This window comes from Staurois parvus, unplaced genomic scaffold, assembly GCF_062004578.1.
Source record: "Staurois parvus isolate SC_StPar_1 unplaced genomic scaffold, SC_StPar_1.0 ptg000104l, whole genome shotgun sequence".
Taxonomy (NCBI): domain Eukaryota; kingdom Metazoa; phylum Chordata; class Amphibia; order Anura; family Ranidae; genus Staurois; species Staurois parvus.
Window position 1 is genome coordinate 4,954,320 of NW_028317900.1, and position 16,115 is coordinate 4,970,434.

At 42.9% G+C, this 16,115-nt stretch overlaps 2 protein-coding genes across 14 annotated transcripts in view; one reads left to right on the plus strand and one right to left on the minus strand.

The window, feature by feature from the left end:
• The window catches only part of LOC149467665 (uncharacterized), a 325,880-nt gene that overhangs the window by 190,510 nt on the left and 119,255 nt on the right, over positions 1–16,115 (plus strand). For 5 of the 13 annotated variants that reach the window (XR_016311879.1, XM_089671286.1, XM_089671282.1 and 2 more), the window contains one exon: positions 2,113–2,298. Coding sequence is in view for 4 of the 13 variants with exons in the window: in XM_089671286.1 (XP_089527412.1) it covers positions 2,113–2,298 (186 nt within the window). In the remaining 9 variants the exon portion in view is untranslated. Of the gene's footprint in view, positions 1–2,112; positions 2,299–2,391; positions 6,162–9,517; positions 9,605–11,667; positions 11,727–16,115 lie in introns of those variants that run through there. The other 8 variants (XR_016311875.1, XR_016311873.1, XR_016311876.1 and 5 more) reach the window with 3 other exon arrangements.
• The window catches only part of AQR (aquarius intron-binding spliceosomal factor), a 144,416-nt gene continuing 142,667 nt past the window's right edge, over positions 14,367–16,115 (minus strand). The window contains exon 35 of the mRNA XM_089671280.1: positions 14,367–15,457. Within this exon, the coding sequence (XP_089527406.1) occupies positions 14,957–15,457 (501 nt within the window). The 3' untranslated portion in view covers positions 14,367–14,956. The remainder of the gene's footprint in view (positions 15,458–16,115) is intronic.

Genomic DNA, 16,115 nt, shown 5'->3' on the forward strand with positions numbered 1-16,115 from the left:
CAGTTTCTGTTGATAGAAGAAAAAACTTGAGACAGGGCAGTGCAATAGGACCAACTTTGCATCCTTGTGGATGGGTAAATGGAATAAGGGATGCAAGAGTCCGAAGATCCTTGACCAAAATCCAATATGACTTGGGCAAGTCCACCTAATATTGAGGACATCTCCACTTTGGTTACAGCCCCTGAAACATCACCACTATATGAAGGATTTGCATGTGCTATGTGGGCTGGAACCCAGTATTGTCTTAGTTAAACTTTATATACTGCCTCCCAAGTTGTAGTATTCAATGAACATTTTGCAATTGTAGACCAGGCTTTGTTTCACTCCTCAGGGTCAATAGGAGACATGTAGAAGGAAGAAGATCAAGGGGTACTGATCACGAACGAGTGTAAATCACTGATGTAGTACCGGGGACCCCTGAGCGAGTGCGAGCCGAAGTGCTCAAAGGCCGTTTTTTGGAATGGAAAAAACCAAAATCATTTTAGGAGCCCCTTCATCATACTTCCAACAGTGCATTAATGCATGGGCATTATGTTGTGCTTTGAGTAAGGGCAATCCATTAATTTAAACAGGCTACTGGAACACCACCATGGACTTAAAATCAGATCTACTGAATTTTTGCTGAGGCAGTGACCCAAAATGCATGGTAGTGTATTACTGTGCATTGTGGTGCACTGCAATGCATAGGTGTGAAGCAGAGCTAAAGGTTCCCAAAACAACTCATATTTCATAAATTCCCTGTAATAGTGAACTTTAGAAATATTTCATACAAAAGAATTCTAACTTTTAAGGCCTCATGCACTGGGTGTCTTGCCCCAGGGCATGAAGCAGCTGGAGGGTACAAACCCTAAGAGAGTCTGACAGCTGTTGTGGCTGGACAGTGCATCCAGTATGTACATTCAGGGCAGTGTGCACACAGGTATGAATGTCAAGCAATATAGGTTTCAGGCATTCGTCCCTGGCTATATACTGCCTTAAAGTATGGAGGTACCAATGGGTGTACCACGCAGCCCCAGCAGCTGTAAGACTCTCAACTCTCAGCGTTATACAGGCTGCCAGCATGGGTTGGATGGTACTGCTTTGTCCTCCTGCCACAACTAAATTGCAGAGCCTTATGCATGGATCTACATGTATGAGGACAAAAAGGCTGCAGTGTCTGCATCCCTTCCCATTGCAAACTAATTTTCACCAATTGGTTATAATGATGGCAGACCCTCCCAACCAAAAACAGCCGGAGAAAGCACGTGGCAAAACAAAGGTTTCTTGTGAACAAAGGTATGAATCTGAAAACATGTTTGCTAAAAATCCTTAGTGTATACTGTCCATCTAGAAAGAATTGGTTTTGATTCAGAACTGTAGTTACTTTAACAACCCTGAAATGTATACCTGAACCAAGCACCTAAAATATATTCACCTCTAGTTGGTGTGGCTGACAGAGTAAGAAGTTTGTACTACAGAGTGAAGCAATTTAGCAAAGAAAAAAATCCCTTCAGTTTTAGCCAAATTACACACCTGTAACATGATGTACAGGCAGCTGGATCCTATAGAAATCTTCTGTAAAGGGATGGTTGTCCTCTCCCTGCCTCTGAACTTCCAGTCTACAGTGGTTAATAACTTTGGGTGTTCAAGCAGAACAGATGGTCAGATGGGGTCATGTCCAGTATGGTTCTCCTCCTCTTTGATTACATAGCCTGTAACATGATCTGTGAATAGGGGAGGGGAGGGAATCCTGTGACTGATTAGACTCTTTCCCATTCATAGACCATGTTACAAGCAGTGTAATCAGTGAAAAACTTTTCATAATGGAGAAGGAAGGAGGGGGTGTGTCCTAATCGATCATCTGTACGGCTGTTCTGCCTGAAGCATACATCCCAACTTTAACATAAATTAAAATGGCAAAGAACACATTCCTGCCACACCCCCACAATTATGCAGATAATGAAGAATTGACAAACAAAAAATGAATGCCTAAACTCAATAGTTTTAAATATTACTACTTTTCCTTTATATTGGCTTTACAAAATAACAAATGTGATAATTTAGAAGTTGGATAAATAATTTAGAGAAGTATAATACTTTTGATATCTAAATAGTACTTTTTTTTTAATTTAGGTCTATCAAGAACAGAGACAGGAAAGAGGGACAGTTTCAATGGGACATTTGGGAGCTATGCTGAAAACCTGAAGCAATTAACCATTGTAGTGCTAAAGGTTTGGAGCCAAGAAGAGGACAGGCACCCCTGTAGTGAAGATTTCTACAGGATCCAGCTGCCTGAACATGTGAAATCCTTTAGTACAGGTGAGGGATGTGACTAAAGCAGTAATTTTGTGTTTTGTTTTTTTTTATAAGCAAAAACCCCAATGTGGATATTTATATTTTCTTCCTGTTTAGATACACAAGAAGTGAGGAAAAAAAATTTGCATTGGAAGATTTCTCCTCTATTCCTGTTTGAGTGACAATTTAAATTTTGATTATTTTTTAATCACTTTTCAAGCTTATCTAGATTATGATGATGCACGACAATCTGTGCTGTTGTTCTGCCTGAAGACCTGAAGCTTTTAAAGGATAAGTTCACCATATTCAGGGTGTAACATTTAACATGTTGCGAACAGACCAGTCTCCATTGCAACAGCTAGCAGGGGATCTCCCCCTGCTAGCTGTCAACATTTTGAAAAAAAAACCCGATCGTGGCAGTTCATTGAGTCTTCCTGTCAGTATATTGGCGTGCCTGTACACCACGTACAGGTAAGCAGATATACTGACAGGTCCGCAGGAGACCTGCATGGCACCAGCGATCTGCTGATCACTGGTGCAATGCTTTGGCTCCAGAAACAAAAATAATAAATGCACATTTTTACATTTTAAATGTTCATTTATTTTTGAAATTCAGAGACAGCAAGAGGATAGGGAATCCCTGCAATAACTATTTTTACAAGAAACAGCTGCCTGCAGAACTAACGTCTGTAGGGATATTTTTTTTTTTTTTACCTAAACCACTACAGTTTGCTGTAGAGGATTGGCTAAACAGAACTTTGGCCTCACTTGTTTCTGCTCCATTTGCTTTTGTTTCTGGTGCTTGGTGTTCAACTGTGTTGTTTTTTTAATTCTCTACCCCTATCCCTCCCAGTCTGTCTGATGATGCCTAGCCTCATTCAGGACCCACTGGGCTTGGAGGGTGTCAATCACTACTGCTGGATTCTAGGCAGTGCACACAAAGTCAATTTAGACAATATCATCTTGATAAGAGTCCACTGTTCCAAGAACTAACTTGATGTGTTCATTGATGTACCGTATTAAGTGATGTGTGCTGCTTTATCCACTTATACAGAAGAGATAAGGAGTGTGGAAGAGTTGCTTAGTCTAGGGCTGTGCAATGTGATCTCAACTGCAAAAGTCGCACACAGCATCTGCTTTACAATCTTGCATATTTTTTTTTTTAATTCTTTAGTTAACACAATGGCAAATGTACAAGCATTTGATTTCAAGCAAAAATCTCACAAGTGCAGCTGACAATCAACTAAAACACTGTTAGTCAAAACAACAGTGCATCAATGCTATGTGCAGCTCTGTAATGTTGTAAGTTTGCTTTTGTCATATCCCTATTATGACTAAGACCCATTAGTAGCGCCAAAGAAAACCTCTATAAGTAGAGGTATAGAGCATCTTGCGCCAGTGTGGTCTGTCTTTTTTCACAAATGAATAGCAGGAGTGTGGAGGCTAAGACAAGCAGTCATTGGCCTTATAAAATAGTGGCCCCAAGAGGACATCCAATTAAGGAGTAGATCATGGGATTATTCTGGGAGGGGGGGGGGGGCTCTTATGACTCTCTTGCTAGGAGAGTGTCTACTAAGCGTTTGAGAAGCCTTTCTTTTCTAGAAGTTGCCTTTCAGAAACTACACTGTGAGGCGTGGATTTTCTACTTTCCAATAGAGAGGACCTTGTAGTAGCAGGTCCTTCCTGATTGGAAGTGTCCAATATGGCCTGCTTGACAACCGGAGGAGAGTTGCCAACCACAAACTTTTCGGCCAGAAGGAAGTCACAAAAGTGACCTGAACTCTTTTTTGTTTGCAGCTTCTTCAGAGCCAGAGGAATTAGTTGGAGGGGAGGCGTAGCACAGCTTGAAGCTCAACCTTTGAGTGAGAGCTTTAATCCCTACTGCTTCATTTTCCTTGTTCAGGGAAAGAACTGACTGGTTTTGGTATTCTGACAATGCGCAAACAAGTGTCTGTTCAGATAGTCTGCTACCAGGTTCAGCAAGCCTTTGAGATGGACTGCTGACAAGGATGCCAAATTGCCTTCTGCCCAAGTCACAACTTCTTCCTCTAGACTTTGAAGACTCCTGCTTCTTGTGCCGCCTTGCTTGTTTATATAGGCTAGCGTTCTGGCGTTGTCCATGCAGACCTGCACGTGTCGACCCTGGAGTTCCTGAGAGAAAGCCACAAGCGCCAAAGAGCCACTTCAGCAGATGGTATCCCTGACCCTGCTTCCAAGGAAGCTGATGATTGTGGTGTGGGGGTAGGCTCAGAAGCACTCTGGGAGGAAAACTCCAAAATATTTCGGAAAGCCTGCAAGGTTCACTCCACTCAGGCTTCATGTTAGCCAGAAAATCAATAGAAGTTGACTCTGCCTCTCTCACACTAAAGCAGAAATGCACTTCTTACATAAAGGCTCTTTCCAAGCATCTGACAATGTACACTTGCATGAAGGACATCTACTCTTGCTAGATTCCTTTTCACTGTCCTTAGCCTAAGACAAAGCACAAGGAACATAACCCCTAAGCCACTGACTGACCTTAAACACACAAAGCACCCAGTGTAACCAGAGCCCAAACCTCCACACCACCAGTGCACTGACCCCCACACACCCAGGATCCAGGGCACAAAACAGGCCCTCAGCCACTAGGGGGAAAAATACACCACAGTGCTCCACAGAAAAGAAGCATAATACAGTTTGCCTATAGGAAGCTCTCTCCTACATGGCCTTTGTCAGTGCCTCCGCCTATCCCCAGAGCTGCAGTTGCTCCCTACTTCTCCATAGCAAAGCCTGCAGCGGTTCACGTGGCTGTGTCTCCTGGTTGGCATACCGCTGCGCTGGCCTGGGACTGGAAATAGGCACTGGCTGGGTCCTGCCCCCTCCCCCTGCACGCCTTTTTGGAGCGTGCTGCATTTTTTAACCACACTTTTTGGTGTTTGTTGCGTGGCATGCGTGCTACCTGCACTTTGAGTGCCTTTAACATGTAATGACAATGCAAGCACAATGCGCATTTGCAGTGCATTTCTGAAATGCATGGCAAAGCGTGCATTTTCAATGCAGTTTTCCATGTGTTTGGAAACACACAGATGTGAATGGAACCTCACTGTTCTTGCGTAAACACACCAATTTCACTTTTATACCCCAATGACACCAAGCGTAGTGGGAGTGTGTTTTTTGCCTCAGTTTTTGCCCTGCAACACATATAGCGCAGCCCATTGATTTCAATGCGCTGGCCCACATGTGGCAAAGTAGCTCATGGGATATTTATTGTGTTTTGCTGGGTTTGTAACTTGATTTTTCATGTGGCAAAATATGTGTTTGCTTCTATGGGGTGCCATCAACAATTAATGGCACCGAGAGCACAACTCGTTCATTTTAGGTTTATAAAGGTGGCTATACACTATACAATCTCCTTTAGACTTGCCAAAACGATATAAAAAGGAGGGCAAACCTAAAATGTCAGGACAGGGGGTGGCAGCATGTCCTCTACTGTGAAATTAAATCCCCCGATGAAGCTGCGTGACCTGTGGCGTAACGCGTAGGGAGGGGCAGTGTCGTCACCTGACACTCAAGGACGGCAAGTACACAGTGCGAGAGGTGCACTTGTATCATCTGCTGGCAATTGTTTTTAACAAAGCACTTAATATTGTTTTTACATGTGAGTGCAATGGGCACATATTAAAGGTAGTTATTTTTAAAAGGATAAGACACTATGTCTTTATTTCTTCTCATACTGAGGGATATACCAAGGAGGAGTGCTCCAGTGTATTAGGAGAGTGAGAGATCTTTGTGGGGATAGTGGCAGGTGAGGAGAGCCACGATTGAAGGAGTAACCACCATTACTGCTACGCTGTTAAGGAGTAACCACCATTACTACTACGGTGCAACTCAAGGATATAGTCCCATTTGGGGAACACAAGCGTTTTTAGCCTATTTATAGGCTTTATATGAGGTGAGCGCATAATAAGATCATTATTCAAGTCACTGGGAAGTGGAGTTCACATCACCTGGAATTTTTCATGAGTATCAACAGAGACTGATTTATTTATCACTCATTTATCATCAATCATGTTTTAATTTTTTGTGCACATTGAATATTGACTGATATTTTCAGTGTATTATCACTTTATGGGTGCACTTAATTTTTTTTTATATATATATGTGTTTACACTATTATATGGATTTAATTTAAAACAATTTTTATGATATTTAATTAACAATTAGGAGCGCGGCACCATTGTGATATTAGCATGTCCTCTACTGTATTCAAAGAAAAGGATTGTACAAGTAAAAAATCCTTATTTGTACAGTACCGGACATGGGCTGCTTTTAAGATCTTGACCATGGGACATCTTCAAGCAATACAACTGAGGGGTGGGCAACACAGCAAACAAGGTCAAGAGTCCCAAAACAAAGGAATCAGGTCCCAACTTAAAGAGCATTATGAAGCACCCTATGACTAAAACCTTGGTCCAACTGCTAAAACTTCACAAACATGAAAAGAGAGGATCCCGTGGCAGCCTTGCAAAATCGGAGAAACAGATGCCTGGTGCTGAAAACCCAAGATGCACTGACAAATTGAGGTGAATAAGCCCTAACAGGAAAAAGGAGATGTTCTATCCTTCAAGGCATAAGCAGGCAGGACAAAATGGTCAATCTAAGGTAAAGATGGAAGTAGTGGCTGGGAGATGTACTTGTACTGAGCAAACTACATCTAAACATCTCTTTGGGGTGCTTTGGAGCTGGACAAAGAAAAGGCAGAATAATGTCCTGATTAAGGAGGAAAGAGGAAACCACTGTAACGAGAAAGAAAGCTCAGGGCCTCAAAACCACCTTGTCTTCTTGAACAAGGAAGGATTCCTTTGATAAGGCTGTCACTTCTGAGACTTATTTTCTGATGTAACAGCCACAATGAATACTACCTTATGAGTAAGGTCGGCAAAGGGAGTATCTTAAAGTGAGGCTTCTGTAAAGCTGACAGGGCCAAACCGAGATCCTTAGGTGAAACAGGTGTACAAATGGAAAGCACTGTAAGCTGCCTGCTGAACAAATGACTTTACCAAGGCTGAAACTTTACCCCTCAGTGTGCTCAAGGCCTAATTGTTTTCCAGCCCAGGCTGTAAAAAGGACAGGATATGCCCCATGGCGTATCATCTAGGATGAGACATCCGTGCCTTACACTATGTAAGGTAAGCCTACCAAGTGTGATGACAGACCTTGTGAGAGATTTATTTCTGAACATTAAACAGCACAGGAATAATGGAGTCAGAGAGAACTCAATCTCTCAGGGCTTGGATTTCATGAAGCAGAATGGTGGACCGATCCTTGAGACAGCAGGTCTGGTCGACCGATCCTTGAGACAGCAGGTCTGGTCGTACCAATACAGTCTCCCAGGGATCAGAGACTGTTGGAGTAGCAAGTCTCTCTCGGCCAGTTTGGTGTCACCATCATCACTAAATTGCCTTCCAACTCAATCCTGTGAAGCAGTTGAGGAAGGACCTGTAGCTGAGGGAAAAAGCTGCCTTTTTGGCCCAAGCCAGAACTTGATCTGCTTCTCAAAGGGCCATGCTGGTACTACCGTGATTATCAATGGAAGCCACAGCTAAGGTGTTGTCCAACTTAACCGTCATCTGTCGCCCCTGATTCTAGCTGATCCAATGCAGCAGGAATAGGCAAATGACCCTTAGTTTAAGAAACAAACTAAAATAAACTCACCAGCCACTTTATTAGGAACACCTTGCTAATGGTTTACACAAAATTCTGACCCTACCATTTGAATGTCACAGCAATCAATCTGCCCATTCTCCTCTGACATCAGCAAAGCATTTTTGTCCACGCAAGTGCAGCTCAATGAATATTTTCTCTTTTTTGGACCATTCTCTGTAAACCCTAGAGATAGTTGTGAAAATCTTAGTAGATCAACAGTTTTTAAAATACTCCATCTGGCATCAACAAATGCCACATACAAAGTCACTTAAGTGCCCTTTCTTCTCCATTCTGATGCTTGGCTTGAACATCAGCAAGTTGTCTTCACCAAGTCTACATGCCTAAATGCATTAAGTTGCTGCTATGTGATTGGCTGATTAGCAACTTGTGTTACCAAGCAATTATACAGGTGTACCTAATAAAGTGGCGGGTGAGTGTATATATTTCACATTGTTCTAGTGAGAGCTTGCTTTCTCATGGCTTGTTTCACACTAATGTATAAACAAACAAAAAATGTGTAGCACTCAACTTCTCATGTGCATAGTGTCTTAATCTGATTAACTAAAAAAAAAAAAAAAAAAAAAAAAAACTCTTATTGTTACTAAATAGTGTTTAAAAAAGTTATAGGTAATCAAGCATAAATGATGAATAGAATTTTTGTTACACAGAAACAATCAAAAACACTGTGTTCCATGGAAATTTATAGTGACTCCTTAGAAATAATTGTGGAAACGATATTGTGAAAAAAAATGTCCGAACAAAAACCATTGACAAAGCGTCTGCACTTTTTCTTGGGCAAGCCTTGTGTCCTTATAAAACAAACATTCCAATTAGAGCGATATATTCCTCTTCCATAAAGACCATCACTGTAAAGAATCCAACACCTCCATGTGCTAATACAGCTATGCACTTACCCTCATGTATGCACCTCTGCAGGATATCTAAGATCTCATCCAGGCCACAGCCACGGAGGATAGTTACACTTTGATGAACCATAGATGTAACACATCCTCCTCAGTTTCAATGTCTATAACTAGAGGATCCAGCGGATCTGTACTGACATGAGCACCAGGCTACTGGGAGAAACTCCAGTTTTTAGAGCACTGAGGGACCCATCAGGATTGACCGCCATGTGCTTGACCCAGACTGCCAGAGTTTCACAAATGGCCATAGATACCACCAACTACTGCATATCCAAGCTCAACAGAGCACAGGAGGTTTAAAGGAGTGCATCAAATGTTTTGCATACCTAGGTCTTTGAGGACTGGGGCATCCTCAATGGGAACCATAAGGATTTGTTCCGGAAGGAAATAGCCATCTCTACCACATGCACTTTCGGTGTTAGGCCTCCTTCACTGTTTTGGTATAGTGCACAAACCTCTTGGGAGGTGTATATATTTTGTCTGGTCCACATACAGCACATCCTTTACTAGTGGGTAAAACGGAACGGACCAAAGAGATTTCTTAGATTCTGGAAAGGATCCCACACCAGGGACCTTAGATACAGCAGGTGGGGATAGCTCTAACTTCAAACACTCAACTTAATGGTTTCTTTCAGCATGGAGAGATCGAGGGAGACTGTTCATCTTCCCAGGACGAGTTTTCTCACTCTGAAGAATGACCTTCCACTTTCTCATCTTCATTGGTAAGCAATGCTTCCATTATGGACAAGGCAGACAATGACTCCGCAAGGGATGCCAACTGGTGGCTCACACTGTGTGCCCCCCTGTCTATATAAGTGCAGACTTTCACCATCAGGTTTGGCATATAGACTGAAAATTCCTTGCTAGTTAAAAAGAAGGAATGGGGAGAGTATTAGAGTCTTAAGAGTAACCATAAATAACCTTATTGTGCTCTGTGCACAATGTGTGTTGGCCCTCTTTCCCTTCTAATGTCTGCCATGAGGGTGATGGGATCCCCTGAAGGGTACGCACAAGGTGGTGGGTGGCTTGATCAGTGAAGAAACTGTTGCTGCAGAGCAGAAGGGGTGCAGCTGTCCTCTGTCTCAACTCAAGACTGCAGGATAACCCAGTAAAGGCTGATGCAGAGACCTGAGCCACAATTTGGAGCAAGTTAGCTGCTGGAGCTGCTGTAGTATGCTTGTCTAAAGCAGAGGAATGCACTCAAAATGATGCCAGGAGCCAGGGAGAGAGCATGTACCTCCTACAGAGGCTGGCACTATGCATAGATACTGAACAGGTCATCGCACATTCAAATGTGTCATAGGACTTCCACCAAAATCTCTTTATCACGCCACAACTATTTAAAGTGATGCACTATAGGCTATGACCCAACACTCTCTTTAAAAGTGTATCAGCCACCCTGCAACACACCACTCCTGGCCTAAAGTATACTCGTCACCAACCCTTGTACCCAAGATAGGGGCCCAGTGTCTAGTAACTAGCCCCAGGTTGAGAGGGGGGGCTGGCAGTGAGAGGGGTTAGTGGGGAACTCATCAAGGAAATGGGCAAAGCCCTGGACTCACCACACCTGGATACGGGTACCTTCTTATGGAAAATACCAGTAGGTGGAAACTCCCCCTTTTCATCCACTTCAAGAGGGCATATCCATTTCTCAGTGGGGAGGGTTTTCAGGAACTGAAACTGCTGGGATTTGGATCACCACTGTTCTGAACTTGCAGAGCACTCTGTAGCTAACTGCACTGTGTTGCACTGCTGTACCAAGGGGGGGTGCAGTGTTCAGTGTTGAAGGCAACATTAGAGGACAGAAAGAGGTCCATCCATCACCAACATAAGTACACTAGCAAAAAAAGGCAGTGTGCTTAGCTGCAGATGGTACCATATGATCCAAGGTTAAAATTTAGAGGAATTTGTGTCCTATACTGTATGATTAGGAAACTTACATTTTTCTTCCTTGCAACCAAGTCAATAGTAATTTATGTACAGGATTTTTCAGACATCCTAGCCTAAGCTGACTGAATCACTGCTTTCTCAGCAGGCTTCAAAACGAGTAAATTATAGGTACCCCAGCCATAGCATTTCATTTTTGGGAAGACATTTTTAGTTCAAGATGGACTAAAGTGATACCAGGTCTGGAGTTTTTTTTTTTTTTTAATATCAAGGACAGATTGAGCCAGATTGTGTGATTAGAGAAAATAAAGAACCCTTCCACATACCAGCCCAGGGAAAGCTGGCAAAGCGTCTTTAGAATAGGAGTACAAAAAGGATCTAGAATATTTTCTAAAATTCTTGCAATGCATGTAGGTGACCTGAGATTGCGTTTTTTTTTCTTTAACAAAATGTGGAGTTTTACTTTAACACTATAACTAAATACTTTATATAAATTGTCAGACATGAACACAATCCTAGTAGTGTGGTCAGGTCTATTTTTGGAGCAGTATACTTCCTGACCACAAAGGATGAAGAAAATCACCTCATTCATAAATATGCAATTAGGCTTGAGCATAAAATACAATATGATCTAAAGCCTGGTATAACCTCAGTGTGTGGAGCTCTTAGCTGACCACCCCAGGGGTGACCTGTATTCATTATTCCTGTGTAGTAACCCATGCATTCTCCTTAAAGGTTTGAATGTTTTATGTACCATTGTTTAGATGTGATTGTCACTATAAGGCTAGGTTCACATCTCTGCAGCTGGGAAACACGCACACCTTAGCAGATGCGTGGGGATGCCATTAATTCTTTTTACAAAGGATTTAAGGTTTTTCTTCTTTTAATTTTTCTTAAGAAACAACAAAAAGGCTGCAAACAAAAAGAAGCAACTTTGTGAAGGTACACAAATATAAGGTAAGGCAAGGCATTCACAAGATGAGGTACATTGTAGTAGCAAAGGCATAGCAATTACCAACAATAAAAGTCATGAAGTGACAAATATAGGAATCATAAGGAGTTTTAAAAACGGTATCCCAGTTATGGGGAAGTCTACTTTTCACTGGCACCTCTGATTGCCTCGTTGGGCAACTAAAAAAAGGAGAACAGATGTGCTATGAAGAAAGAGGAGGAGGGAAAGAGATGAGGGAGGACTGGGGAGTGAAAACACTTGCCTGGGACAGAGAATAAAATAAGGAAGGAAGGAGAAGAGGAGGGAACCCAAGTGGTCCAACCAGTAGGCCTCAAAGAAGGCAAGGTAAGTCAATATTCGCCTGAGCGTTATAGTCTATCTTCCAAGACTGAAGTGAGCTTCTCATGCACTATAGTGCCCATGAGCCTCTGCTTTACTTCACCAACATTAAGAAAAGGCTGTCTCCAAGCCCAGGCCAGAGTTTGAAGGGCTGCCAGAAACACAAACCCCACCAGTCTCCTCTGATTCTTGGATAAGGTTGGGATAAGGTTAATGCAAAGGGGCCTGTCAGGGATTGCGACCTAGAGAACGGACCAAATCATGGCAGAGATGACGGGAGAGAAAGGGGCATGGAGAAGGGGGCAGGAAGGGAGACCAGGTAAAAGAATACATAGAGACAAGCCAGAGACCAAAATTACACAGAAAACAAAGCAGATGAATCCACCCTAATAGCAACTCCCCAATTGGGGCAAGATGGCACTAACTCAGGTAAATTTCTATGTTGCCCCATTGGGTGGATACATGAAAAAAAAAAAAAAGATAAGCCATGGTAAGGTAGGAGTGCCTCAGGCCCAATCAACAGCGATAATGCAACAAACACTATAGGGGTGTGGGAGGGCAGCAAAAAGGAAAGAATACAGGAAGTAAGGTTCCCATCAAGAAATAAAAAAAACAAACACTGCATTATCAGCAGGGCATAGGCAGAAGCATCCCCAGTCAAATACAGGGTGGAGAGGGAGGTTGGGTGTGAGGCAGGCCTTAAGTTTACTAAATGAATTATAAAAAGAGAAAACACCAACTGTAAGCTACAACCTCTTGTGTTGATTATTTACAAAGTTCAGGGGCACAAAAAAGCCTCAGGAGAGATTGCGCAAACATAACATTAACAGTAGCAAAAAAGCCCTAGAGGGCCTGGTTTCCTAAACAAGTTGCAGTCAAATCTAGGCTTGGGAGGCAGATGCTTGGAGGGAGACCAAGCCAGGAGGGCAGGGAGAAGGGAAAACAAACAGCCCCCATGCACACACAAGCTCCCTACTCACTCATAGGTATAGATATGCAAACATGCATCTATATGAGGGCCACTGCCCCCATCACAGTATCTCGTCCCAACATAGCTAATACAGGTATACAGGCGAATCATGGAGAGCAATTTGATCATAAGCAATAAGAAACTAAACAGCAAGGCGGCATTTGTTGGTTCCCTGTGGCTAGACAAGGAGACAACATTCCCCAAAGTCCAGATAGTGGCCTGCTCCTGCTGGGAAGAGGAGATGGAGTCTGCTGTTGGAAGGGAACAGGGTCAGCCGCATAACTTGGTTATGATTAACCACTTTGCGCTGGTGCCTCCCGGCCCTTTAAGAGTTTCGGGAGGTGGGCGGGGTTTCAGGGTCATGTGACTGCCGTGATTCGCCATCACATGATCGGAAAAGGTCCCGATCGAAAGGGGAGATCGGGACCTTTCCGTGAGTCACGGACATATGTGCTAGGAGCGCGCACTCTCAGCACATATGTATTTTATACTTGCATGCAAATATGCAGCCACTCGGCGTCAAGGCCCAGATGCCGAGAGGCTGCATATTTGTGTGCGTTCAGCATCAAGGAGTTAAGCACGAGATCGTGTGAAACGCATTAACAGGTGCTGTATTCATGTCCTCGTGTTCTGTGCGTCCTATGGACCAATAAATATACACTAGTATTCATCAATCCTCCAGTGTGCGGCTGACACTTCTTCCTGTTGCATCGTGTCCGGTGGCGGGCCAGATCCTGCAGCTGTCGTGGACTGATCTGGATTGTTTGCCTGAGTAATACCTCTGTTCTTTGCATTCTGTTGGGAAGGCCTAGCCCCCTGATGGTCAATGAGTGCCTGATTGACTAAGCAGGTCAGGCGGTAGTTGCAGACCAAGCTCCTGGAAGCAAGCCAGGAGGTTGGCTGATATATGGGCTTGTGGGACAAGCCTGTCACACGCACACACCAAACTGCATGGTGCAATGCGATTTTAAAAAAAGGGTTAGGTGGTACTTTCCTTGTGTTTCTCTGGGTAGGGCAGCCCACAGAATTGAATGGGCTGCCTCCAAAGGGAACACAGGCTGCAGGAGTGCGAACCTAGCAGAAAACTACTGAGAAAAATACTAAGGCTGCCACTACCAACCTCCTTCTGAAAATACCTGGTTCCTTGTTTACAGCCTTCCCCAGTGACTTCAAGAATCGCATAGCATATTGACCAGAAAAGCTAAAACTCCTGACCAACATAATTGTTCCAGGTCAGTCACTTAGCCCTGAAACATCTGATTCATTATGCCAGCAGAGTATGTAATACCACCAAAAAAGCTTCAGTCAACACCAATTTAATACAATTAGAAACAAATGACTTTTCTTTTTCTTTTTATTAAAACAAAGTTTACAAAAATGTTTTCATAATTTGGGTGGACCTTAAGAAATTCATTGTGAACAACAATCTTCCCCATTCCCTGCAACATGCAGGAATTCTACAGTCAAACTGCATTAATGAATTCTTTGGGAGAAAAAACCTAGCAGTAAGGTAGAGCATCCTCTCATGATACTTGTACACTGTGTGTTGTACTGCTCATTTATAAACTGCATACTTCCTGAACACAAGCTGGGAGTATGCCCACTGCTTTAAGGAGATGAAATGAGTTGAGAGTAGAATCCACAAACCAAGAAATCCTACACAGCCCATATCTGCAGCCGTCTAATGATTAACCAATGTCTTTCACTGCTAATTATATACTGTGAAAACGTTTTTAGTGACTATAAATGGGGACAGAATATACCAATAAATAGTGCAGATTATATACTATAAACCCGAAATGCCAGCGTGTCTGCCCTTATCCTGTCCTTGTAGTAAAGATGTCCTTAAGGAAATGTACACAGACAGTGACCACACTTCCCCACTGGAAAGCTTATAGCTGTGGAAGATTGGTTTAAAATACTACATTAGTCCTCTGGCCCCTCATTCTCACTGTATTCACTGTCACTGTCTCTACCAGGATGGTCCGGCATCCTCTGATGTTCCACATCCTCCTCTGCAGGGTCGCCATTACTGCTGTCCATTTGGGCAGTTGCTCCTTCAGTTTCCATAGACTTCAGCTCTGTTTGGGGCACTGGCTCCCCATCCACAGATCCTGTCTTAGTTATATTTACAGGGCAAAATACCTGTTTCTCTTCTATGTTGTGTTTGGACTCCACATCTGTTTTCTGTACTTCTTGTTCTTTCTTGGAATCATCTCTCTCAATCTTATCAGCCTCAGCAGAAAGTCTACCTGATCCAGCCCCTACTCTGTTCACAGTATCAGTGGGCAATTCTGTTGCATTTGCTTGTGTCACCATCTCCCCTCCATCAGTTCCTTGTGGCATTTGCTCATCCACTTCCATCTCCTCTTCATGAGATGCTGCAAAGTTGTTTCCCTTTGTGGCAGTGGGTGGGGGCAAAAGACCCTGTAAAAACACAAACATATAAAGGATTACTTACAGGAAATTCTGTTTCTATATCCACACTGAATTCAGCCCCTTTTATTTTCCCTGTCAGTTTTTCAGGCAGACCTGATCAGAAGCTCCATCTAAATCTAGGTTTACACCTATGCGTTTTCTGCAAATGCACAGCAGTCCATTTAACATGATTTGCTATGGGACAGGTTCTCATCTCCGCGTTTTCACCCGATGCATTTTTTTTTAAACACAAAATATTGCATTTTTGGCTCTATACACTTAAATGGAGACACTGCACAAAAGCATGTAGTGCCTTTTTGATGCATTTTAATCTGCTCAGCAACAAGTTAAAAAAACAAACCGCATAACGCATCAAAAACATGGCAAAAAGGCAGCAAAAACGCATGTACAAAATCTCAAACGCACCCCAAAATGCACTGCAGAAACGGATCAAACACAAACTGCATAGGTTTAAACCTAGCCTAAGTCTAGGAGCAATCAGATGTAAATGGACTTGTGTTAGTTTATGTTAGAGGCAGTCTAGGTCTAAATGTGATGACTTGGTGGTAGTTGGATTTTTACATTTGGTTGCACATGGATTCAACAGAAAAATCTGATTTCAGCCCCAATCAGTGGGGAATCTGTTCACGGCTTCCCTGCTGAACAG